The sequence below is a fragment of the Aulonocara stuartgranti genome, assembly GCF_965226115.1.
Source record: "Aulonocara stuartgranti genome assembly, chromosome: 11".
NCBI lineage: Eukaryota > Metazoa > Chordata > Actinopteri > Cichliformes > Cichlidae > Aulonocara > Aulonocara stuartgranti.
The window spans coordinates 5,359,620-5,384,677 of record NC_138947.1 but is presented as its reverse complement, the minus strand read 5'-3'; the positions used below and the strand labels follow the sequence as shown (position 1 = coordinate 5,384,677).

The 25,058-nt window shown below is 40.9% G+C and overlaps 1 protein-coding gene across 2 annotated transcripts in view; it reads left to right on the top strand.

The window, feature by feature from the left end:
• The window catches only part of znf385d (zinc finger protein 385D), a 101,103-nt gene extending 78,111 nt beyond the window's left edge, over positions 1-22,992 (top strand). For both annotated transcript variants that reach the window (XM_082550300.1, XM_082550301.1), the window contains exons 5-8: positions 7,700-8,047; positions 9,545-9,726; positions 12,890-12,991; positions 21,905-22,992. In XM_082550300.1, the coding sequence (XP_082406426.1) occupies positions 7,700-8,047; positions 9,545-9,726; positions 12,890-12,991; positions 21,905-22,156 (884 nt within the window). In that variant the 3' untranslated portion in view covers positions 22,157-22,992. The remainder of the gene's footprint in view (positions 1-7,699; positions 8,048-9,544; positions 9,727-12,889; positions 12,992-21,904) is intronic.
• Positions 22,993-25,058: the final 2,066 nt, after the last annotated feature.

Genomic DNA, 25,058 nt, shown 5'->3' with positions numbered 1-25,058 from the left:
GTCTGCTTCACTGAAAATAGGATATACACACAGCTAATTGGTGAAGTTATTTCCCCCTATCAAGTTGAGTTTAAATTTTTAAGTAAATGTTTAAGTCATGTTTATAACTGCAGAACCTGGAAATTATAGTCTTTTAATACCAGATGTTCTTCCTTAAATCACTCTGCAGGCATCCAAAGCATCTACTGACATAACAGAAGAGTTTAGATATCCTCACGTGCACACTGTGCCATGCTCAAAAATGTGAAGTTAGTATAGTCGGCAAGCAATAGACTCTAACCAGGGTATCTATTGAGATCTGAGAGGACAGATCAGATAAAAGAACTGCAGCAACACAAAAGTGATTAAGCTGCTGAAAATCAGCAGCTTAAGTCAGTATCACTTTATAATAGCTATAATTAATCAATGGCACTTTTATCATTTAAACTTTATTCATGAAAAAATTGTATATTAATTTATAAGTATTGGTTGTATAAGACTCTTATCTGATGTCTAAAGATCTTAAATATGTTTAAAATACGATGTACACATGTTTAACAAACATGTGGGGACAGCACGGTGGTTAGCATTGCTGCTAACGATGAAAGAAGGTTGTGGGTTTGAATCCACCTTTTGGCTGTGGCCTCTCGTTGTGAAGTTTGCATATTCTTCCCATGCATGTGTGGGTTCTCTCTGGGCTTCCTCCAACAGTTAGTGGGGTCGGATTATAAATTACCTGTAGGTGTGAATGGTTGTCTGTCTCCATGTGCTGGCCCTACGATAGTCTGGTAACCTATCCTGAGTGTGCCCCATGGTAACTAGGATAGGCTCCACTGGAACTGGATAAATGGAGGAGAATGGATAGATGGATAACTGTTCAACAAATATTTGAAGGGTAATAACAAAGTTGGAACAGGACGATCTTCATGTGTTTTAATGTTTTGTTATTTTGATACAAAGGCATCTGCTGTGATGCTAACATCTCTGATGAAGTCTCACAAGTGTCAGCTTTCTTTTTGTAGATATAGAAAATCGATATGTAATCATAAATGATCAGAATTATAATATTTCTGGCTGTCTGAGGCTAAATTTCTCCAATTCAAATCGAATCGTGGATTATATCGAATCGGGACCTTGTGAATCGGAATCAAATCGATTCTAGAAATCAGTGACGACACCCAGCCCTATGTGCCAGTGATACAAACCACATGATTGTGCACCTGGAAACTGATTCATGTTGAGTTTAACTTTCACTCGTTGCTTTCTTTCCGTTTACTAACTGGTTGGCTGGTTTTTAACTACTCATATGATGTCGTGATAATGGTCTCAGAATTCCGTGACACAGAACTTTGACTAAACACTCGACTAACAGTATTATTTGATGCCCATGCAGTGAGAACAGGCTCGAATGTAATTCTTATTCTTTCTTAACAGCTCTGATCAAAGACATACTACAAAATGAAATTCATAAAATAATTTGATTATACAAAATTAAATAGAAATAAAAAAAGTAAAATTCTTATAATTTAATTGTTAATGCTGTGATGGATTGGGTGTACCAATGATAGCAGCTCAACCCGTCACCCATCCTCCTGCAACCCTGAATTGGATTAGAGGTTCACAGAAATTAATGGATAGATATTTGTTAACAGCAAAAGCTGCTAGCGATGCGCATCTAAATGATGTTCTGCGTGGCTTTTTGGAAAACACTGTTTTAAAAATGAGTGACTGCTTTGAATTTTGCGGGGTGTTATTTATACGCGAAGGAGTCTGAAGAGTGTGAGATTGATAAGCAGATTGGTTCTGAGTTGTCAGCGGCTCGGTTAGACTGCCGGGGTAAAGAATAAATCCAGTCTCAGGCAAAGCTTTTAGTTTCAGTGTCAATCTGTCAGTCACGAGCTAATCAAAACCAAAGAATGAGATCAAAGGTCTGAGCAGCTGTAATGAGTTTCAAACAGTGTACGGCTTCAGAGCAGACGCCCGAGAAAAAATAGCTTCAATGTGTTCTCATCTCACGGCGTCAAATACCGCCCCGGCATGTGACTGAAGATTGCCCTGTCATTTGTTGGTTCTCTTTAGGCGCTGAAAGCTGCTTGGCTGTGTGTGGTTCAGGTTGAAATGTGATCTTTTATGACATTAAATCTGCTCAGTGGAAAAATAACATGTTTACCCACGGTGCACTGTTGTGCAGGAACAATGCTAAGAAGACGCAAGCAGCTTTTACAGAATGGCAGGATTTGGCACCATGGAAACAAGAACGCGCCAATAGTTTTCGTAGGATACTGAAATGGCGTGGAAGTTGAACACCAGCAGAAAATGGCTGACTGGGATGCTACACTAAGCATTTTTCCTTGTAAAATAGGAAAGATGATTTCTAAAGCTCTGAATCCAGAAGTATAAAATTAACTTTCCTACTTTTTTTTTTCCCTTTCTTCAGCAAGATCAACAACAATCATATAAATTCTAAAATCCCCTATTTTGCTCTAAATCCCCTCATTTTGTTCATTTTTCTGTAAAATTAGGAGGAAATGCAACACAGCATTGTAAAATTAGAGGCTTTTCTCTGCACAGTGTTCAGTTGGTGTGCAAAAACCCTGTTAGTAAGGTAATGCTGTCAGGTGCTTCAGGATTGAGCGGATTCTCAGATGCTTTCCTGCAAAAGTGTTCCAGGCATGTTCAAGGAGAAGAAGAAAAGCCTTCAGGCAGCAAACACCCCAAGGACTACACATCCCAGCAAGAGCTGAGAGATGTGGCTCAGGGGAAGGAAATATTGGCCACTTTGCTTTGCTGGCTGCCACTTTGGACAACTGTGAAAATGTGGAGAAAAGTGGTTGGATGAAGCATTTATTTAAAAAAAAAAAATCACAATTTTAAAAATAGATGTTCCTTGTGGCTGTGGAGAAGTAGATTCATGGAGTGGTCTGTGGTTTTGTTGGTGGTTCAGAGAAGACAGACATGCTGCATGAATACAGTCAATGCCAGGAAAATTAGTGCGGTTTCCAATCAATACTTTAATGGACAAAAGTGTACTGTCTAAAATTTACAGTTAGAAACCATTCAGCACTCACTAATTATACGCAGTATTCACCTGATGCAATCATTTTAGATGTAAAGCATATAAAGCTCTGTTGCTGGAGGTCTGCTGCTTTCAACTCTGATATATTTTGTAACCTTTGGCTTGAGCGATCTCAGTCACAATGTACGTTCGGAGAGTTTTGTGGCGCCAACTGGCGACATCTCCACTGGGATAAATAAGAACCATATATAATGGCCCACAAAAATAGCATGACATAATTCACTATTGATTTGCTCTCCTGGCTGGCTGATCTTCATTTTGTGACACTGGAGTGCGGGGAACTGTGAGGCATTGGCATCGATCAGACGGAGCCGCCAAGGCAAAATTTCATTTTCGCAGATGTGGCAGCAGTCTTCTGTATTCCATACTGTGACACGTGATGTTGTTTTAGGAGTCAAATATATTGATCTGCTGCTGTGTTTGTTCCTAAAAATATCAGACATGTCTTTCAGCAGCCTCTTTGTACACGTTAATGTGATCTCTCATACAAATAGCAGATTAGAGGTGCGACTGCTTGCATAGTTTGTTTCATATTTATGTGCCTGATCTGGCATGTAATCAGTAATCGCCTGAACAACTCATCTTGGAGCAATTTTAACACCTTAGATAGAAATCAGATCTTCTTGCCTTTGGTCTAGAAAGTCATGTGTGTTCTTTTGAGTCTGATTGTACGGCTTGAATCAGTTTTTGTGCCGATGAAGTAAACATTTTATTTTAAACTTTAATACTTTCTTTCTTTTGCTTTAGTCTTCATTTTATACTTAAGTTTTTCCATGTTCAGAAGAATGTGGTATATTTACAGTGTTGGGCTGTACTAATATATAGCAATAAAATTTATATTCCTGGTTACTGAGCTTAGAGACTGTGGTGGAGGTGTGGTCCCTGGCTCAGCTGCAGGGGAGGGGTGGTACAGAGACCTTAAGCGGGCGGTGCCGGGAAGGCAGGTGAGGCCACAGGTGGTGACGATCTGCTTAATAAGACGTCTCTTTTCTTATAGTGAAGCCGGAGACTGGAGCAGGAGATGTGTGTGCCGAGACAAGCTGCGAACAGAGAGGCTCAACCTGTGAAAGTGCTATTAAAAACCCATAATCGTAACAGTGTGTTGGGTCCGTCTTTACAGAGACTAAGCTAAAAACAACCAGAAGAGCTGACTGTGTAAATCAGAGACATCAAACTTAGTCCTTCAGAGCTCAATTCACTCCTTTGAAAATTTTTAATCTAGTCTGTATATAACTTTTAATGTTTTGGTCCCCCTAATTGTAAGCACACCCTGTATATGAAAAATGGATATCAGTTCCACATGTAAAGAGTGAAATCATTTGGCAGCAGTGGATAACTACTGTGTTTGCAAAAAGAATGATCATAAAGAAGTCTACGGCTCCTTTGATCTGTAACCTCAGTAAACACTTGATCGTCTTTTGTTCTCGTTGATTCTTCATCATGTAAACATGATAATGACGTTGCTCATCGACAGGCAAATCTTCTGATTAGCAAAGCAGCACCTCTCCTCAGTCGGATCCTCTCCGTACTCCTGATGCCTTGTTTTAACAAGCTAAGATAGCAATAGCAAAAAAACATCAGCTCAAAGTTTCAAAAATGTAACAGAGCAAAACAGTGTGCGACAGCATGGTTGCCAAATCCATCTTTTATATGCAGTCTGTTGTTGTAGACATCAGCAATATTTACCACAAAAGGCAGGAAAAAGGGAAAGGTGATTTCAAGAGGTTCCTAGACGCTTGTCCAAAAATTCGGGTTATTACCTCAAAATAGTGTTAGGGTTGGTCTGAAAGTTTCTCACTCCAAATGCTAAGAAAGTAACACAAAATCCACAAAAAAATAAATAAAATTTGCAATAATCCCACATTTTGACCAAAAAAAAAGAAAAGAGAGAAACAAGAACAAATGTTTAGTGTTGGAAATAAGCTTCGATTGAGAAACAATATTCAGTCCTGAAAGAGTGATGTATTTGCTATGACACATCTCTGTTTTGCAGGAACACAATCTGAGCCATCATATTGATGTTCGAGGTTTTGAAAAAACTGACTACAGCACAATATGAGATTCAGCTCAGATAAAGCGATGGAGCAAAAGGCAGTTTAAATTTTATGAGCAGTCTATTTTAGTGGCAGAAGGCTGCATGGTACATATAATCTATGTAATCAAAGGTCTTTTTTTTTTTTAATAAAATGTACCACACAGAGTTGTCATGTTCAGGCCTGTGAAACAAACTGTGTAAAACTTTCAGACACACATGCAAGAACAAAATGAAAAGATTCTCTGGTTTGCTTTACACCTGGATGGATGGATGCATTTGGTTTAATAAATGACCCAGGAGTCATATCCAGGCTGGTGTGTTGTGAGTTGGCTGTATGGTAGCCAACTTGTATAATTGTAATGAGAACGCATTATCATTATTTTGCTTGACTGAATGATATAATGGCTAAACAACTTTAGGACTTCAATTGCGTTTACTCTTTCGATAAAGTTAAAGCAAGTCAACAAATGTCTGTGCCTTCATGTGATTCTTATTTCCCACTGTGGCCTTTAGTGAAACTGAGGTTGACACCCTTGTAAACTGTTACACATTCCCTCAGCTATGAAGTTCACATCTTGTCACTTTCATTCATCAGTTAAAATCTCTTTTTGTTTTATCCTTCAGGGCACTATTTGTGTTATCATGTCAGAGTCTCCAGTGAGTGTGATGGTGTTTTTCTGAGAGAAACACTAGAACAAGTGACAAGAGCAAGTCTGATGGCTGCCATTTGAAACTCTTGCACTTGCGTTCTGTGTGTTACTGGATGGTGATGCACATGCATCAGCTTGCACAAGTGTTTGGAAGTGCACGTTTCCATTCTGTTTCATGACAGATGTCTCGAAACCGAGCAGGGTTTATGTTGCCAAAGTCATGTTGCCACGTTTATCTGCAGTATATGTTTAAGGCTGTTGTGACTGTGGAGCTGTTGCTTTCGGTGCAGTTTGTTTCTCCAAGTTTTAGCAACAAAACATGTTGTAGCTTCTCAACCGCTCCATATGTGCTGATTTTGCAAAATGACGTCTGTCTGCTCCCAAACAACGAACATGTCTGGATGGAAAAGCTTTTGGATGTTTGTTTTTCAAGGATCCGCTTGTATATAGTTTGTACCGTTCAGCTTTGTTTATATAATTAATAGAAAAAATAACTTGATCTGAATCCAGCCATCATAAGCCATCATTTCCAAATCTCGGCTTTCATGAATTGAATATACTTTGAGGTTTTAGAACTAAAAGCTGGCATGCCCCAAAAACAGACCATGTTGGAGTCTTGAGCTGGCAAAGCAGGAGCAAGTAGGGGGAAGAAGCTGGAGTAACTGGTGGAGAGTGGACGGGCACATGAACGGTGTTGTTTTGGTGTGAGACTGGAGCGGGCAGTGAGCTGTGAAGAAGGACGGAGCCAAGTTACAACTAAGAAAATCTTTATAAAAGGGCCAGGAGTTGCTACCACACCGGTGATGCAAACAGTTTGGCAGGAAGTGAGTGAAAGGAATATAAACACTGCAGCTTGATGAGTACTTGATTGAAGCCATGTGCGGCAGTCCTGGTGCCGGTGGAAGAAAGCCACACCCACGGCTGCACACAAACACTGACCTACCTTCTCAGATTGTGCATCCTTGATTCCTTTCCTCACCTCATCTCCATGTGTGTTAGTCCCTCTCATCAAAGACTCAGTAGTGGAAGAGATGCAAGGAGAGAGGAGTCGAGCTTTAGCACGTTTAACAAAACGAACTGTGCTAGCTTCAGAGACATCATTTTAAAGTGATTCAGGTGAATCTATTAAATATGACGTGCGGCTCATCTACACCGTCTACCACTGCGAGTAGCACTGTTCATGTCTGAATATAATTAGGCCTGCCATGAATGAAATTCACAGCGTGGCTAATTGTGACAAGAAGATTGAGCTGTGATAAATTCATGTTCTTAATTTATAAAACACACATATGGCCTCGACACACAAACAGTGAAGGGCAGACAGTTTGATTACACAGCTGATCATCTTAAATACCTGAAACAGCTCATGAATACATATCTGCAGAGTCCCCCTCTCACCGTGGTTTTTAGATGCAGCTTTTTCCATTTGCAATATGATACAGATGCCTTGCCTTCAAGTATCAGTCAATACTAGTGCTGAACTAGTTCCAGTTTAATGAGTTATGAAATATTGTTAGGAGTTAGGAGATACTCTAACAATGTATCCCTAGTTTGTGTATATTGTGCAAAGGGTGTTATCCTTAAGGATGGCACACTGAGACTGATTTCTGGCTGGACACGGCACGCAATAGGATAGAGAAAAGAAACAAAGCTCATGAACATAGAAAAGGAGAAGAGAGAGAGACAGAGGCAAAAAAAGTAGGGCAGCACTGCAGACATGGGCTGCATAGCAGTGTACAGCAGTACCTCTTTTACTTTAGATCAATATTTCATGTTATGTTCTTTAATAAAGCAAACAAATAAAAATAGAAATGATCCTGTGAAGTCTCAATAAAAACACATTAAGCCACCTGTTGGGTGAACACCACATGAATAAAACATTTCTGTCCGTGAATGATGGATGGAGCAATATGATTCAAACCAAAGACATTTCTTTGTGTGATTTATTTCTCTCTACAGATGGCCTCCCTGGAACAGCGCCCCTAGCGCTTTCCCCCGTGCTCAGAACAGCACAACCCCTGGCATCCTTGGCGACCCCTACCACGCCGTCGCCAGCACCTGTGGCCTCGCTGACAGTGCCGAGCAGCACGGCGGCCGCAGCCCCAGAGACTACCTCAGCTGCTGGGGGAGACGAGGGGCACTCAAAGCTAGATTCCCCGTCAGAACCCGACCTCCCGGAGCCCGATGCCGAACCCGAAGCGGAGACAGACGCAGAAACGGAGGAGGAGAAAGCTCGCCGTCTTCTCTACTGCTCCCTCTGCAAAGTGGCAGTCAACTCCGCGTCACAGCTGGAGGCTCACAATAGCGGTGAGAGACGTGTGCCAAGATTTGCCGCAAACGTGGAGAGTTTGAGTGGATGACAGACCTTTTTTTTCTCCCCCAAACTTGAAACAAAACAAAAGTAAGGTTGGCTCTGCTGTACGAATGAGGTGTTTACCTGCTGGTTGTGTTTTTCTCAGTGAACACGGACTCTGCATGATTATTTCATTCCATGTTGTGAAATTTCCATGACAGCATCTGTGTTGAAATAATTTTTTCAGTGAGTCAGTGCTTTTTGTGGGGAAGGTTGTTATCTGCTGGGTTCCTTCAGTGTTCAAGCGTTTGTTTGTCGTTATTGTAGAGTTATCTCCGCTGTCTTCAGCAATCATTCCGGGGCTTGAAAAAACACAATTCTTCAATTATCCTTCTGTAGTTTCCATAGGAACCTTTTATCAAACTTTAATCAGGTATTGTGAGACATCCTTGCTTTTGAAAACAAAGCAGTCATTGTTTCAAACAAATTTCTCATACTGCATTCACACACAAACACACAGACACAACACAGGGAAATGACAGTACACTGAGTCATCTTTGCTTTCAGTCTGAGGTTGTTCCTCTGCTTCTGCCTGCGATATCTTTGTTTTAAACATTGACTTTTTCATTAAAGTTTCAACAACATAAAACAGTCAAATAAAGATTTCTAAACAGTTTCTCCACCATGAAAACACCGAACACTTACTGAAATACTCATCGGGCAGCTGGATTTCACAAGTGACCACAAAGCTCTACACGAATTCACACAAATCAAGCTTCTTCATTACAGAGTATTTGGTCATCTCATAAACATTCGACCAGCTTTGCAGCCCATTGTTGTCAACAGTATTTTTAAGCAGTTGTAAAAGCTAAAATATTCCGTTTGCTTTTGATTAAGGAAAAGTCCGTCTTTGGGTTCAGTGCTTGAGTTCAATTGGCAGTGACAGTTTTGCATAAACTTGGATCTCCTTCTTTTAGCTCTTCAACCTGTTGGATTACACCACGGAGCTACAAGAGCTGGACCTAAATATATCTGGATTAAACGAATGGCTTTCAAATAGCGGTTGCATCGTTTGCCAGAGGTTTGCCCAAAAATCATTTCAATTTGAAATGTAGTGATTTCCTGCTGAATAATGAACAGCTTAACATGCTAATTTACTGCATAAGTGCCCCATATTAGTGACATCTGTGTTGATGACTTGAGCTTCTGTTTGAGTGAAACTGAAACAAGTTCAGAAGAGTTTTTGGTTGAACCAGTGAACCAGTCTTGGCCCTTGTAGCTAAGTGCTCGGGGAGGTATCGTTCCAGGGAGTGACATACAACCGGGCCCTTACTCTCTAGCCCTGAGGAGTATTTGGTCAAAAGGTCAACTTTCAGTGCGTTTAATAGGACTGTTCACTTACTTTGATCTGTGACATAAGGATAATATAAAAGTTGACCCCTTTTCCTCAGGTGGCCTCTGTTGAGTCAGATTCATGTACTGACTAAACTGCTTCCTGTTTGAACCTGCAGGTACGAAGCACAAGACGATGCTCGAGGCCAGGAGCGGTGTGGGTTCCATCAAGTCTTTTCCTCGAGCAGGAGTCAAAAGCAAACTGGCTACATCCTCCAAATCATCCACAGGCCTGCAGAACAAAACGTTTTACTGTGAGACATGTGACGTGCACGTCAACTCAGAGACTCAGCTAAAACAGGTGAGAGATATAAACGGAGCCCGAGACACTCGCTCAGTAGTAAACTGGAAAATGGATTTCTGTGTAAAATTGATCACAAGATCTTATTAAACAAGCAAAGCCGGATACGGATTAGACTGACATTAAATCAAAATTTTTATAATAATATGGCATTTTACTCATCATGTTCATCGTGCATTATAAATATCAAAGAAAATTAAAAGTCATCAACGTCTTTTTTTTATTATTCAGTGAATCATTTGGCTTTTGAGGGAGCAGTCTCGAAATATTCTAATTTGTGAAAGGATTGATTTTATTTCCATATCTGTCAAACACATTCCCTGCATTTGGAAATGGAAATAAAACCCAGTGCATGACATACAATAGCTAAATGAAACTTAGCTTCATATTTTCATTGCTATTATTAAAAAAAGGTCTGTTTGGAGGTTTACCACTTTCTTTAATGCCATTGTGACTTTATTAGATCAGACTGGGGGAGGATATATAATAAGTTAAAGTAAAAACAATATGTTTGATTGAATAAATGTGTATCCAAATGAGTCATTTCACAGTTTAGGGGAAAGGAGGATGGCTAGACTGGAAAACTGACACAAACATTAGAACTTGTAAGTGCAATTTTTCTATGACTGCCTTTCACTAAGGGTACCACAGTGGTATTGTGGTTAGTGTCAGTGGTTTGACTCTCCTCGTCAGTTTGTTGTGCGTAGCTTCCATTTTCTCCTTGTGCCTACAGTGTCATATGGACTGTTGAAGATCTGAAACACAGAATGCAGATAACGCAAACAAAAACCAAACTACTTTCAGCTGAAAAAAGGTCAAAGACACAACAGAAGAGCAGAAAATCCTGGAAGATAAACACAAGAACTCAGATTATAAATAGTAAGCAAGGTAGCATGGAGAAGCATTCGCAGACAGCTCGACAAGGACAAAAGGAAACAAGGCTTTACATACAGTACACAGCAGACTGATTACTCATGAGAAACAGGAGGGAGAGGAAAACAGGTGATCACAATTAACAACAGGATAAAACAGTCAGGGAATCAGGGGAAGACAGAAAGGAAGCAAAAGTGACACAGGACATGAAGGAAAACAGGAACCAACCAAAGCAGACATGAATACCAACTCTAAACAAAGATATACGAGGACGGGAAACAAACACAGTACAAACACATCTCATAAACACAGTATGAGAGGGAGAAACTCTGGGAAAACTGCGACTATAAAATAATTACCATTGGCATCTCAGACTTAAGAAACCGAGATGGTCATTGGGCCTTGACACCATCTGCTACTGCACTGCAGGCTGACGCATGAAGTCTGTGTTACAGTTGGTGCAAATCAATTGGGAGGTCCTGGTTTAGGTGGTTGCCACAGGGCGCATCCTCTCTGCAGTGACCTGACCTCTCCAAAGATCACCAGGCAGCGGAAGAGCTTTTCCTTTGTCCTTCTTAAAACATAGCTTGGGATGACTGACTTTTTATGGTGCTCTGAGCTAGCTGTCCACAGCTAGCTTCTTATCCTCCATGTGACAAACATACCCCAACCAACACAGGCAGCGTTGGTTCAACAAGCAGAATGTGCTTGGCTGTTTCAGGGTGTCTTGGTGTGAAATGCAGTCCTGTCATCTACCAATCTTAAACCTGAATATATTAAATAACAAGTCCTTGTTTGGTTAATTGGTGATCTTTAACTTGGCCGCAGGTGTGAGTGTCTGTTTTTCAGTGCCATCTGAGACTGCAGATGAAGGCAGGAAAGCACATTATTATTTTAAACATATTACTATAAAACTTGCAGTTACCTGCAGCTGCTGGGAGAGCAAATTCATCCTCGCCTCGAGATATGAACCTGCCGCTTATGGATGTTTCTTTCAGTTGAGGATTATTTTATTATTATTCTGTGATGTTTGAATGTCTGAATCTGAAAAATGGTATTTTGTTCCTCTTTGAAAACGAACTTATATAAGGTCACGTACGAGTCAGACTGGATTTTAAGAGCAACTAGTAATGAGTTTTGCCTTTATTCCTGTTGGATATCTGTCTGAGGTCTTTATGAATGCGGAAATCCTTAAAAATTTTTATAAAAAAAGCTGGTTAAAGTGTGCGGTCAAGGAGTTGCCTGTTTTAATTTTAGATTAAGTGAGGTACGATAAGAGGTGACAAAGATGCAACTGTGACTGAAATAGCTTCGTGTGTATCTTTATAGCTCCTGCGGGACGCTGTGCAAATCTTCTTTTCTTGTAGTGCTGATCATTCTGTCATGTGGGGAACGTCTTCTACAGTAGCTGAAGACCACTCTGTTTAGTCTGAGCTAACCTCGAGTTCTCTCCCTGAAGACAGACGGGATTTGTATGAATTTTTCATGCGAGGACTTTTGCTGAGTACTTCTGAACAGCAGCAATTCTCTGTGAAAAGAATCCAGCATGAAACATTTTAGTTAGAGCTGAAAGCAGAAGAAAAGTATGATTGTTAAGCCCACTGCAAGGACTTGTGAAATTTAGACACAGCCAGAAATTTTCCTTTTGTTGTCAGCATGTACCCACTCTGAATTTGCTGGCTTTAGGTCAGACTGTAATTCTCTGTCTTCTGTTTTATTGGTTTATTCAGATCTGGCCCGAATCTCCAAGGGTTTCAAAATGAATTGTATTTAACAATGGGATATACTGTGGCATTTAGTAAAAAGCTCTGCAGTGTAACTTGCAGCGATAGAAGTGCAGACATTTTCACCACAGGTGTGAAAACCATAAAGCTGTAAGATCTTTTGCCATGAGTCAAGAGGTATGTTTTTGGTTATTGTACCTCCTTTTCTGTTCCCCGAGTGATGCCTCCCAATCTATTTTCATTTGACTGTTTCTGTACAAGTACAAACCATGTTCACATTAACAGATTGGTGCACACATTCAAAACACTTTACCACATTTGCACATTTTATTGCTGCGGTACTGCAGTTTTAGGGTAAGAGGCTGTCTCAGACAGATTGTTATGAAACTGAATGTGGATATTTTTCAGTAGAGCATGAAGAGGACTCCCTGCTCTGTGTGTTGGAGGTTGTTTAATGATTAAGTCAGAAAAACAAATGACTTAATAGTCATTTTAATATTGGAATAACCGCAGTAAAAGGACAACATTAAAGTGTGACTCGTTTTGAATCTGTCTCTCATTTCCAGCACATCAGCAGCCGGCGTCATAAAGACCGAGCAGCAGGTAAACCAGCCAAACCGAAATATAGCCCCTACAGCAAACCACAGAAAGGCCAGACCAAGCAGCCGGTGAGTCACTGCACACCTCTGTTATCTTATCAGCAACACGGGTCCAGACTGCTGCGTTACAAAGCAGTATTTAGCCAGATTTAGCCCTGGGTTTTTTAGCAGAGATACACCAACTTCAATTTTCTGGGCCGATCCTAAATTTAGGAAATATAACTTACAGCGTACACCTTTCATTTCTTTGTGGGAATTTCTAATTTATATTCACAGTAAAACACTAATCATGTGATAACATATCAGTTTTTCTCCATTTGTGCTCCAGGTTAGAGGAACTTTTATCATTTTTACTCAAACAAATCTCGGTATAAACTGATTCTGGTTAATAGTCAGAGCAGAAAAGAAGTAACTGCAACTACCTGATCTAACATGCTTTACATGTTTGTCTCATAATGCTACTCTGTGGTGGTGTTATTGACTGATAAGAGTTACAGCTGATAAATGGTGAATAACACTTACTGTACCTGAAATTACTGGAATACAAATAAAGGAAGTCTTCTACAAGCAGACGCAGGTCGAGCTGTAGAAACTGAATGTTTCTGCCTTGACGTTAACAGACTATTATGTATTACATGTGTTTTATGGAATATCTGTGTGCCATTCATTTTTTTTGTATCGATTTAGGTGTTTACACAGCACATTACTACCAAGCGTAACAATGGCAGGTTGCAGCAATCAAAGCTCAGCTTATAGACCGATACATGTGACCCTGACCAACCGAGCTTTGTGTTAACAACCCAGTTTGAGATTGTGGTTACCACAACGGCGGTTATCAGCTTGCTTTGTTAATCCACCTTAAAAAAAGTTGTGCTTGTCGTGTCATTTCAGTCTCTGTAAAAATGGACTGAAGTGTTGCTTGCTTTGGACATAGAGGAAAAAGTGATGCAGATCTTTAAATATATATATATATATATATATATATATATATATATATATATATATAAGGGGTGCAACGATACACAAAATTCACGGTTCGGTTCGATACTTTGGTGTCACGGTTCAATATTTTTTTGATACAAAAAAAATGTTCATGCCTTTTTAATTTGTCATTTATTCTACATATATTATTATAAATATATATTTTAACTCAAAAGTACAGTTTTTAAATTTAATGTTGCTGAAACAACAAAGTAATAAAAAAATAAATCTAGCTGATCGAGGAATCACTCATCTTTGGAAAAGAGAGTTTATTACAGAGAAATGGCTCTTTCCAAAATAAAAGCTATACTATACGCTTCTTCTGGGCTATATTCTCAGCAGCATATTAAACATATCAGGTCCCCATAAGGAGAATCACGTGCTAACGGCTGTCTAAATGACTCGGGTAAAGTTAGTAGCATGCGTGCTTGTTGTTTTTGTCTGCTTCCACTTGTCTTTGCACTAGGATGATGTCAGCTTAAATGTGCAGTCATATTCGTTGTGTTCCCACTAGTGCTGTCAGCGTTAATCTCGTTGAAATGACGTCAACGCCACAACACGGCAAATCTCCGTTAACGCCCTGGGGCTGGACGGCCAACACCTTAACGAGCTAACTGCGCTAACACACTAGTTCCCACCCATGTAATTGAGCATTAACTTAACTTCTGTCTCGCTAGCTTGCCCTGCGCTCAGTGAATCTGCGTTCGACTACTCCGCCTAGGCTGCACTGTCGAGCGCAGATCCACTGAGCGCTTAACACAGACAGCATCGTCAGAAGGAAGAGCGCATGGCAAGCCAGCGAGACAGAAGTTAAGCTCTCCTTGCAAAATGACAAATTGAACCTCCCCCACCCTCATTCAGATCTGGCGTTTGGAAATATTTTGGTTTTCATGTGACGTATGACTCTGAAGGTAAGCGCATCATGGACTAAAGTAAAACAGTATGTTGGATGTGCCACGCAATGCTCAATTACATGGGTGGGAACTAGTGTGTTAGCGCAGTTAGCTCGTTAACGTGTTGGCCGTCTAGCCCCACGATCAGGGGTAGCTCGTTAAAGGAGATTGCCGTGTTGTGGCGTTAACGTCATTTCAACGAGATTAACGCTGACAGCACTAGTGGGAACACAACGAATATGACTGCACATTTACACAGACATCATCCTAGTGCAAAGACAAGTGGAAGCAGACAAAAACAACAAGCATGCATGCTACAAACTTTACCCGAGTCATTTAGACAGCCGTTAGCACATGATTCTCCTTATGGGGACCTGATATGTTTAATATTGTGGCGAGCTCAGACAAGGAGGAGACGGAGGTGTTGTTTCGTCTTGCTTCCCGTGAGCTAGCCAGGGAGCACAGCCGTTTATCGACATCTGCAGAAGAACACTGCCGCTAGCTAACTGCTCAGCGCGGCAACCGCACAGCAACAACAACAACAACACACAGAGCGCCCTCTGACCCCGGAAGGACACACCGTCGCAGCGAGAGGGCGTCACCCGTCACTATGGCAACATAAACAAAACATAACTGTACAAACAGAACCCCGAACAGCCCTGACCCGCTACATAGCCCCACCTAAGGGGTCAGTCGTCCCCGACGACCCCATTACCCCACACAAAGTCCTCCAAATGTCCAGGTGCCTTCTTTTGGCGCACCGACCGGTCACGACCGGCGGGGGAAAAGTCACTCGGGTCAGAACATGGGGTGCCACCATCATCCCACTTCTGACACCAATGTGGCGAGCTCAGACAAGGAGGAGACGGAGGTGTCGTTTGGTCTTGCTTCCCGTGAGCTAGCCAGGGAGCACAGCCGTTTATTGACATCTGCAGAAGAACACTGCCGCTAGCTAACTGCTCAGCGCGGCAACCGCACAGCAACAACAACACACAAGGCGCCCTCTGACCCCGGAAGGACACACCGTCGCAGCGAGAGGGCGTCACCCGTCACTATGGCAACATAAACAAAACAGAACTGTACAAACAGAACCCCGAACAGCCCTGACCCGCTACAATATGCTGCTGAGAATATAGCCCAGAAGAAGCGTATAGTATAGCTTTTATTTTGGAAAGAGCCATTTCTCTGTAATAAACTCTCTTTTCCAAAGATGAGTGATTCCTCAATCAGATACAGGGCTCGCAAAATCTATTTTTCCAGTCGGGCTACCAAAATCTATCTCTGCCCTGCCCATCGAGCTATTGTAGGAAGGAAAAATATATGTCAATGCTTTTGCATTCTTTCGGAAATGTAGCTGGGTAATTATGTCGTTGGCATCGATGAGCCACTGTCAATATGTGACATATTGAAATCGCGTTTGAATTTGCGCTTGTTTTTTTGCTTTCACTTTGCAATCGCGCGAACTGTGTATAGAGAGCGACAGTAGGCCTACTGATTGGTGAGTGATGATAATTTGCGCACCAATTCCTCTGACATCGTCTCATCAATCGTTAGCTTACTATGCAAACATGACAAGTGAAATCTCCCGCAGCAAGCTTAAACATACGAGAGGTTGATCGCGCAGAGAATTGCTGAGCTTATGTGTGTGTGTGTAAAAGCAGCAGGGTATATATTTTAGTTCTGCTGAGCCAAATAAGACAGGTCAGGGTGAAGAAGTGACAGCCAAAGAAAAGCTTACCACAAAACGGAAAAGTTATGACAAATCAGACTATAAGGCAAAAAGAAAGTGCAGCTTTATGGTTTCATGGACAAAAGAATTTCTGTGGCTGCAATATGACGAGCTAAATAACCAGGGCTGCACATAAGTGGTCCGCAGGTGCGCATTCGCTGTCAAAATAAAAAACGCGCACAAGATAAGAAGTTGCAACGCGTGTTTGCATACATAAGATTTTCAGGAGGAGGACAGACATTTGTTTAGAACTCTTAAAGATGTCGAAGAAGCTCCTTTAAGCAATTACTGTGATATTCCTCCACCTCCAAAGAAATGTCAGAAGGAGTCCGAACCACAAAAGAAGCGCGTATTCTCGGAAAAGTGGTTGCAGGAGGTGAGCTGGCTTCAAACAAATGATGAACGCACAGAGATGTGGTGCAGAATGTGCTGTGAAAATCCCACTCTAGCGGACAAAAACAGCCTTTTATATGGACGCAAACGCGCGTTGCAACTTCTTATCTGGTGCGCGTCTTTTATTTTGACAGCGAATGCGCACATGCGGACCACTTATGTGCACCCGTGTAAATAACATAATGTTCTGCCGGGTGTGTTGTTGGTTTTCTCTCGATTTCTGAGTCCACAAGCGCCTTTGTTACTGGGACCAGTCATTTTAAGAAAGGCCCCCATTAGAACCCATGAGAAATGCAAGAAATGCATTATTGCTCAGTCTGCAATATCTTTCCCAGAACAAACACCAATTGCAAATAACATACTAAAAATAAACCTGAAAAATCTGTTTAGAACAGCGTACTATGTTGCAAAGAGTGAACTACTGCTGGCAAAATTTAGCAGTCTTTGCAAACTTCAAAAAGCAAATGGCCTAGATCTTGGTTCCACTTGTCTCTTACCCGTGACTTCAGTGGAAATTTCAAATTCAGGATCTGACACAGACTGATTCATGTCCTACACAGTTCTTACAAGTTCATAGAAATTTCTGTTCAATTAGAACCAAGTATTTGAGTTGATGATTGTAATTTTTATACAATGTTGTAATTTGTTTTTCAACAATTTTTTGATTAATGTTTTGTTTCCTTTACAATATTATACATTAAAGTATAATATTGTAAAGGAAACAAAACATCAATCAAAAAATTGCTCTCTTTTTTATTCGGGCTAGATGTATATATGTATATAGATGTGTATATATAGTGTGTGTGTGTGTGTGTGTGTGTATATATATGTGTATATATGTATGTATATATATATATATGTATGTGTGTGTATATATATATATATATATATGTATGTATATATATATATATATATATATGTATGTATGTATGTATGTATGTATGTGTATATATATATATATATATATATATATATATATATATATATATATATATATATATATATATATATATATATATATATATGAAAAAGAAGGAAATCGAGTCGTGCTGGCAGAAAATGGTTAATCCTGTGAATTCACAAGTTAATATATGGATTTTGCCACTGTCAGTGCTGCTGTTTATTTCTGATACATGATAGCTGCATATTAAAGGTGTGAAAGCTACAAAGTGCGTTCAGGTCTGACGCACTCCTTTAGCCCAATGACAAAGGTGTCAAAACACTTCATCTAGTTTTTCACAAGATTAAAGTGAAATAAATGTTATTGACTGAATGTTCTCTGCAACAAATAATAGACTAATTGATTTTTCTAATCTGTGCTCTTGTGGCTGCGACTTCAGCAGCATAGAACAGACGTGGCAGCAGATTGGGAATTTTCTGCATCACCAACCGAATGCATGCAAATTCCAGACAGTTTGTGCTGCTCAGATTTTACTGCATGGCTTTATTTAGCAGTGTTACTAACGGCAGCCCATCAAGCTCCCTGTAAAATAAAATAAAAACATATTGCACAAAACTATGAGCAGAACCCGCTCTTGACCATGTCACATGCTTAACATAGGTCACCATGGTGACCTAGCCAGGCAAATAAATAAAGCTGTTATCGTGAAATCTCTGGCTTTGGGCTCAGCACACCTTACTACCCCATTAATCTCCAACTAACCCCTCGGGGTATGTTGATCCTGCTTTGTTAGAAAGGCCATCGGTATCAACACAACAGGCAAAGTGACTCCCAGCTAATGGGCTCCTGGAAGACCGACTCATCAACCCACGAGCAGCACTTTGTAGATCCTTTGTCTTTCTCTCCTTTTCTAACCTCTTCCAGGTGCTGCAGCTTCTTGTTGTCGTACTTTGTTTTTGTGGGAAAGAACAGAAAACAAACCAACACTCAATGTCAGCTCTCATAACAGGATCACCCCTTATCCAGCTTTTATTAAAAACCTGTGACAGTGTGCGATGCCATTTAATTTGAAAACTTGATATTTTATTGACAAAAATGGCACGGCTGAAGGCTTTTCTGAGCCAGCGTGCTGGAGGTGGAAGGCAGGCTCGCGTTGAACGCTGTTTAGACTTGATTGTAAATGTCAGTTTTAACTTATTTGGAGTGCCCCAGACTGTGGTCTTCAGCATCACAGCAGTTCATATTAGAGTCAGGCAAGCTGACAAACCGCAGAGTAAGAGAAATGCACTGAAAAGAAAACTTTCAAGTACTTTCTTGAGGTCATTGTTTAACTTTCTGGCATTTTGTAGAAAACTCGATCTCTCTCGCACTCCCAGCGAGTTGAGACAACTGCTAAAGGATTTTTGAGTGTCATATGACACATGATTAGCAGCATGCAATAATGAGCCCTATGGAATCAAAGTGGGGAAGATAAAGGACAGCCGAACTTTTCATCTTACAAAAGAGGCACCAGAAAAGCGCATTCATCACACCCACTGTTTGCTGAGACGAAGCATGGGGGTTACCAGTGTGGGGGAAATGACTTTTTCTGAAACCCATCATTGACTGAGTTAACGGAGAGGAGCTTCTCTGATGAGCACAGGGTAAAGAATGCATCCCACAGGGCTTCGGTGCCTGAATCAGTGATTGATAATCCATGACAAGTGCTGCCATACTGGTGCCATGAGAATACTGATACAGAAGATTAAGCCAGATAACTTTGGTGACCTTTAAACCCTTTTTTTAGGCTTTTCTTGGAGGTCAGACACTGTTTGTGTCCCTGTCACATCATGAGTTTTATATTCTGTCTTTAATTCCATTTTTTAGTCATTTTCCTTCTCTGTTAAAACTGTGAGAGTATATTATTAAAGCAGTTATCTCATTTTTGGACATAATCTCGATTATACGAAACACTGCCACTGAATTATTCTCATTATTAGGTCTGCAGAACTGGTTAGTAAGTTGAATAGGTTGAGTTGATGATAACACGGCTCAACAATATTGGACACACTCTCATCTCAGCTGTGGCAAATGCCAAAACTGTTTCAATTAGCAGCTGATTTCTGACACCTGTTTGATGCCCCATTGAAGTCTCTTGCCTCATCTCACAGCCTGTCAGTTTTCTGCTTATATGCATTTTATTTACTACAGTTAAGTTTATCCCAGTTTAGAGTTTGAGTATGTTGCAGACACCACAGCACATCATCTGCCTCTGTCTCACCCACTCTGCTTGTTCTCCATCGCTGTAGCTCCATGACCCTTCCTTGCTCCATAATTAATGTCCTTTGCCCAACATACTTGCTCTCCCTGCTCAGTATCTGCTCAGACCATCTCAGCTTTGCCTCTCTAATTTTAAATCCAAACCGCTCGACCTGAGCTGCCCCTCTGATACTCTCATTTCTGAAAATCCTGTCTCTCCTTGTCGTTCAAACTAGAATCTTAGCATCTTCAACTCCAGCCACTTCAGCTCTGCCTCCTGGCAGCAGAGCAGCGGATTTTACAAAGGAAGATAAAACTGGAATATTAGAAAAATATAAGGAGCTTAAACACAGGATACAGACTGGAAGTAGCACAGCGGCTGTAGAGAGAACAGCGGTGTGAGCGTGTGAGAGGAAAAGCACTGCACATTTAGTTTATTTAGCCTATTGCTGTATGAATGTGTGAGACCTTTAAACAGTTTGGTCAGTGATACTGGAAGAGCTCTATTAGCTTAATAACGTTTACCCCATTCTAAGCCACAAAAGAAATCCAGCATAAATGCAGAATGTGGAAGTTATCAATATCACAACTCTATCATTAAACTTTGGGAGAATCTGATGAATTAATATTGAATATTTCATTATATAGGGGGCGATCGTGGCTCAAGAGTTGGGAGTTCGCCTTGTAATCGGAAGGTTGCCGGTTCGAGCCCCGGCTCGGACAGTCTCGGTCGTTGTGTCCTTGGGCAAGACACTTCACCCGTTGCCTACTGGTGGTGGTCAGAGGGCCCGGTGGCGCCAGTGTCCGGCAGCCTCGCCTCTGTCAGTGCGCCCCAGGGTGGCTGTGGCTACAATGTAGCTTGCCATCACCAGTGTGTGAATGTGTGGGTGGATGACTGGATATGTAAAGCGCTTTGGGGTCCTTAGGGACTAGTAAAGCGCTATATAAATACAGGCCATTTACCATTTACCATATAATTAGACTTTAGTCAATGTGCAAATTCAGGAGGTGCAAATAGATGTCCAGCTTTAGGATCACGTTCATGCTTATCCAACAAAAAATAGTTCCCAGCCAACAGAGGAAAAAATATCAAGGAATAAATTTTTACTTTTTTTCATCTGGGAAAAAAAACGTCCACTATCCATGCAGAGCTCTGAGAATTGATGCTATTTTCTGGAGAACTGATAGTCAATAGGTCATGATTTCATATCTATTGATCACTAATCTGGAATGTAACTTGGGGCTGGAACCCCCTTCTATTACAGGAAATCTCACGTTAACCCTGAAGTTACCTGGAGAAGATAAAATCCTGTTTCATAATAAAGGCCTCTGGTCTCACAACCAACCTGTAAACAAAAACAGAAACTTAAGCAGGAAAAAGTAAATTTAATATGTTCAGTGAGCAAATACAAAGAGTTTCTGATGTGGTATGCAGGACCTATTTTAATTATCCAGCAGTTGAATAAAATGTTTGAACGTTGTAAAATGTGGGTCCAAGCAGACCGAGCAGGATTGGTAGTTTGTCTAATTTACAAACAGCAAAACTTGTCTTGATTTTAGCAGTTTAATTTAGATTTATGCTCCTGTCCTGGAAACTATTTGCTCTAACTTTAGATCACATTCAATAACCAAAAGCCATCTTGTTTTTTTTAAAATGAAAGAATATTACATTCTTGTATCGCTGTGAAAACGTAACATACTAGGAATTGTATCCTGCCTGGTTTAGAGTATACGTTTACTTTGTGTGACAGCTTTGCAGAGATGTCTTGATTGTACCGTTCCCTTGCTCTCTCTATCCTGTGCACATATAAGGCTGTATTAACTGTTTTTTCCCCTGTCTCCACCAGATAAAATTGATTTTGGGGAAGGAGCGCCAGTGTCACCCTCTGACCACACAGATCATACCCGCTCACCTGGCGGCAGTGGCAGCAGCTGCCGCAGCCATCGGCAACTCTTTCACGCACCGCACGAACAGCGCCACTAATCACACCCCGACCCCTGCGCTCTTTCAGACACAAACCCTGCCTGCTGCACTGCTCCGCCCAGCCCCCGGGCCTGTCAGGACCTCCCATCCACAAGTCCTATTTGCCCCTTATTGACCCGTTCGACCCAGCTGGAGCTACTCTGCCTCTGCTCAAGGAACTGACCATACGGGTCACCCAGACCAGACCAGGAGTGCTTTCGGCAAACGTACTCCTTCTATGCATCCAGAATACTGAACATCATCGTGTCATTATCGGACCTGTACTGTTTCTCACCTCTCCTCATGTGGATTAACCTCCATTCAGAGCATCGGGTGCTTTCTCATGCTGGATTTATTTCTCTAATCTCACTGGACTTTACATGCTTTCTGTGCCATCCTGCTGCCCATGGCTCATGCCTAGACCCCGGACTTGAACCTACATTGTACCGCAATAATATATAAGACTAACCCCGTGAACTATGCAGTGTCATTATTTCATGAAGCGAGGCGCCGTTTGAGCTAAAATATGGTGGGGATATGCTTTCTGTAAAGATGCAGCGTGGCACTTAGATCACTGCTTTGGTGGAGGATTACTGTCACTCATAATTTAAAAGGTTGTTACAAATTGTAGGAGTGAGCAAAGCCCTCCTCTGTTCCCGTATGCACTTTAAGCCCCTCCTCCGTTGATGTCTACATTAGATGGTTAGACTATGTTAGATGGTTAGTATATGTTGTACTGTGTTTTTTGTATCCGTTCTTGCATAAGTGTGTGTGTGTGTGTGTGTGTGTGTGTGTGTGAGAGAGAGAGAGAGAGAGAAAGCTTTCCATCCACCATAAGCCATCCCAGTCGATATCCAGCACACATTGTCACTGACCATGTCTCGGGCCAGAGGGACCACAAAGGCTTGTCTGTGTTAACTGTCAATGTGTAAAAGGTGAACAGTTTAAAATAAAAGAGCCCTAATTTGTTAATGCTGGTGGCCATGACCAATTCATTGGATAAAATCACAGTTACAGTCATAGTATTCATATGAGCTTACAACATTGAGTTACATCAGCAAGTTCTGAATAATTCTTAACAATATTTGATCAACCAGTGTACAGCTGTGTAATTTCAATAATATTCATCCAGTTTTCAAACATTTCTAAAGAACACCACTAAAGTGAAAAGAAGATTATTTCCATGTGCAATAATTTATATGTGCTGCTATGGCTCTGTTCTGGGACCTTCCAGGCCTTCCACACGCATACGAGCATAATGGGATTCTCACATGGAAAGTGTCACGAGCATTTAATTCATTTTTAATAAAAAGCAGGCGGGTGAGATGGGTGGTGCTAGAGCCAGCGGGCGTGGTCCTGAAAGAGACTTGCTGTGTCGAGAACACGCCCACCCTCGTTGAAGATCAAGAATATTGGATATTCGAGTTGGAGATCATGCTAAACTTCAAGGTGACAAAATGGGGAAAATGTAATTCTGGCTCTGGCAGAACAGCCACTGCCGTATAGTGCACATATTAAAATTTACAGGGACATAAAGAGGTTATTTATGATGGTGTTGGAGAAACCTGAAAAACAGCGAACAGTTTTCAAGGAACAAAGTAGGAAATGCAACTATTTCATGTTGTCAAACTCAACAGCGATGCTAAGTTGGTTCCATCTTGCAGCTGACTGATGCTTGCGAGATAAATGGTGTCAAGCAGTCTGGCTGCAGTGGAATTCTATGTGAAAAGTGTGCGAGGCTTGGAGAGCATAGAAGATCCAAACACATCATGAAGAAGATGAGCAGGATTGCAAAGTGACTTTCAGATGCCGCAGCAACTGTAGGCCCGGTAAAACAGCTTAAATAGTATGCTTTGAATTAAATTTACCAACAAAAAATATTCTACCTGAGCCTTGAGCTGATGTGGGTTGGAAATAAATGTCATCACCTATCTGTTGGGATTTTGGGCTAAGCTTCACTTTGTGGCTTTTTTAAACTAATTCTACGCTTTATTTTAATCTATTCTGAGCAAAAGTCAAGTTCAGAACACACGATCTAGAGACAGCAAAAATGAGTAAATGGAAATCCCAAATCACTGTACCTAAAAAACAAACACCACATATATACTCTGGTGCAATGAAGGATATTCACTCTATTATTGTTTAGTTTTTGCAAGGTTTGGATACACAGAGCGACAGTAGTGCACATGCATACACAGTCAGAATACAAAAATCAAACTGAAAACATAGAATTGAAATTCATCGCAGAGCACCATCCCCACAAAAAACAAATATGTTTCTGAAGAATGTTTGCTCAACTTATTTGTAGCATAGAGTGTTACTGCAGACACATATCTATAATCCTGAGGGTAAATATGCTACCGGCACATTTGCATTCTGCTGAAATATCAGAAATATAATGTTGCTTTTTTTCCAGGGTTAGCGAGCACAGTTGATTTATTTTTAAGTGACATGAAACTTATTAATTCAGTGCAAAAATTTGCCCAAACAGGCTGCTATGGTGTGACTGACAGATGATTAATTGGACTAGTAATACAGCAAAACTCATGATCTTCATAATTAGCTGAATGTAGTTATGTAAAGTCCAGCCAGTCAGGCACAGAGTCATTTCTTGTCATTTAAAATGGAAAACTTTAAAACTTTGAAACTGTAGTCCAGATAAAATGCTAATGAAACATTGGTGAGTTTAGGACGTGTTAAGCAAAGTATCCACAATGCAATTTCTTGGTTAGTCCAGAGGTGCCCAAGGATCTTGGTGATGCTGTTGGCTGCGATCATACTGTGAATGAGGGTAAAAATGATCACTGTCTGGAGTTAAAGGGAGCAATTAATGAAGTAATAACAAATAAATCAAATCAGGCAGTTTAATACATAACGATACAAACTGAGTTCCTTTTGTATGTGCTTCTACCCACACGTCCTTCTAAGTGATCTCATAGAGCTCAGAAAGTAAATTCATCTCATGGTCCCACCTGCAAGCTATACACACATCTGGTTTTTTCCTCTCATGCCTGATCTGTGTCCATTCAGTTGTCAAT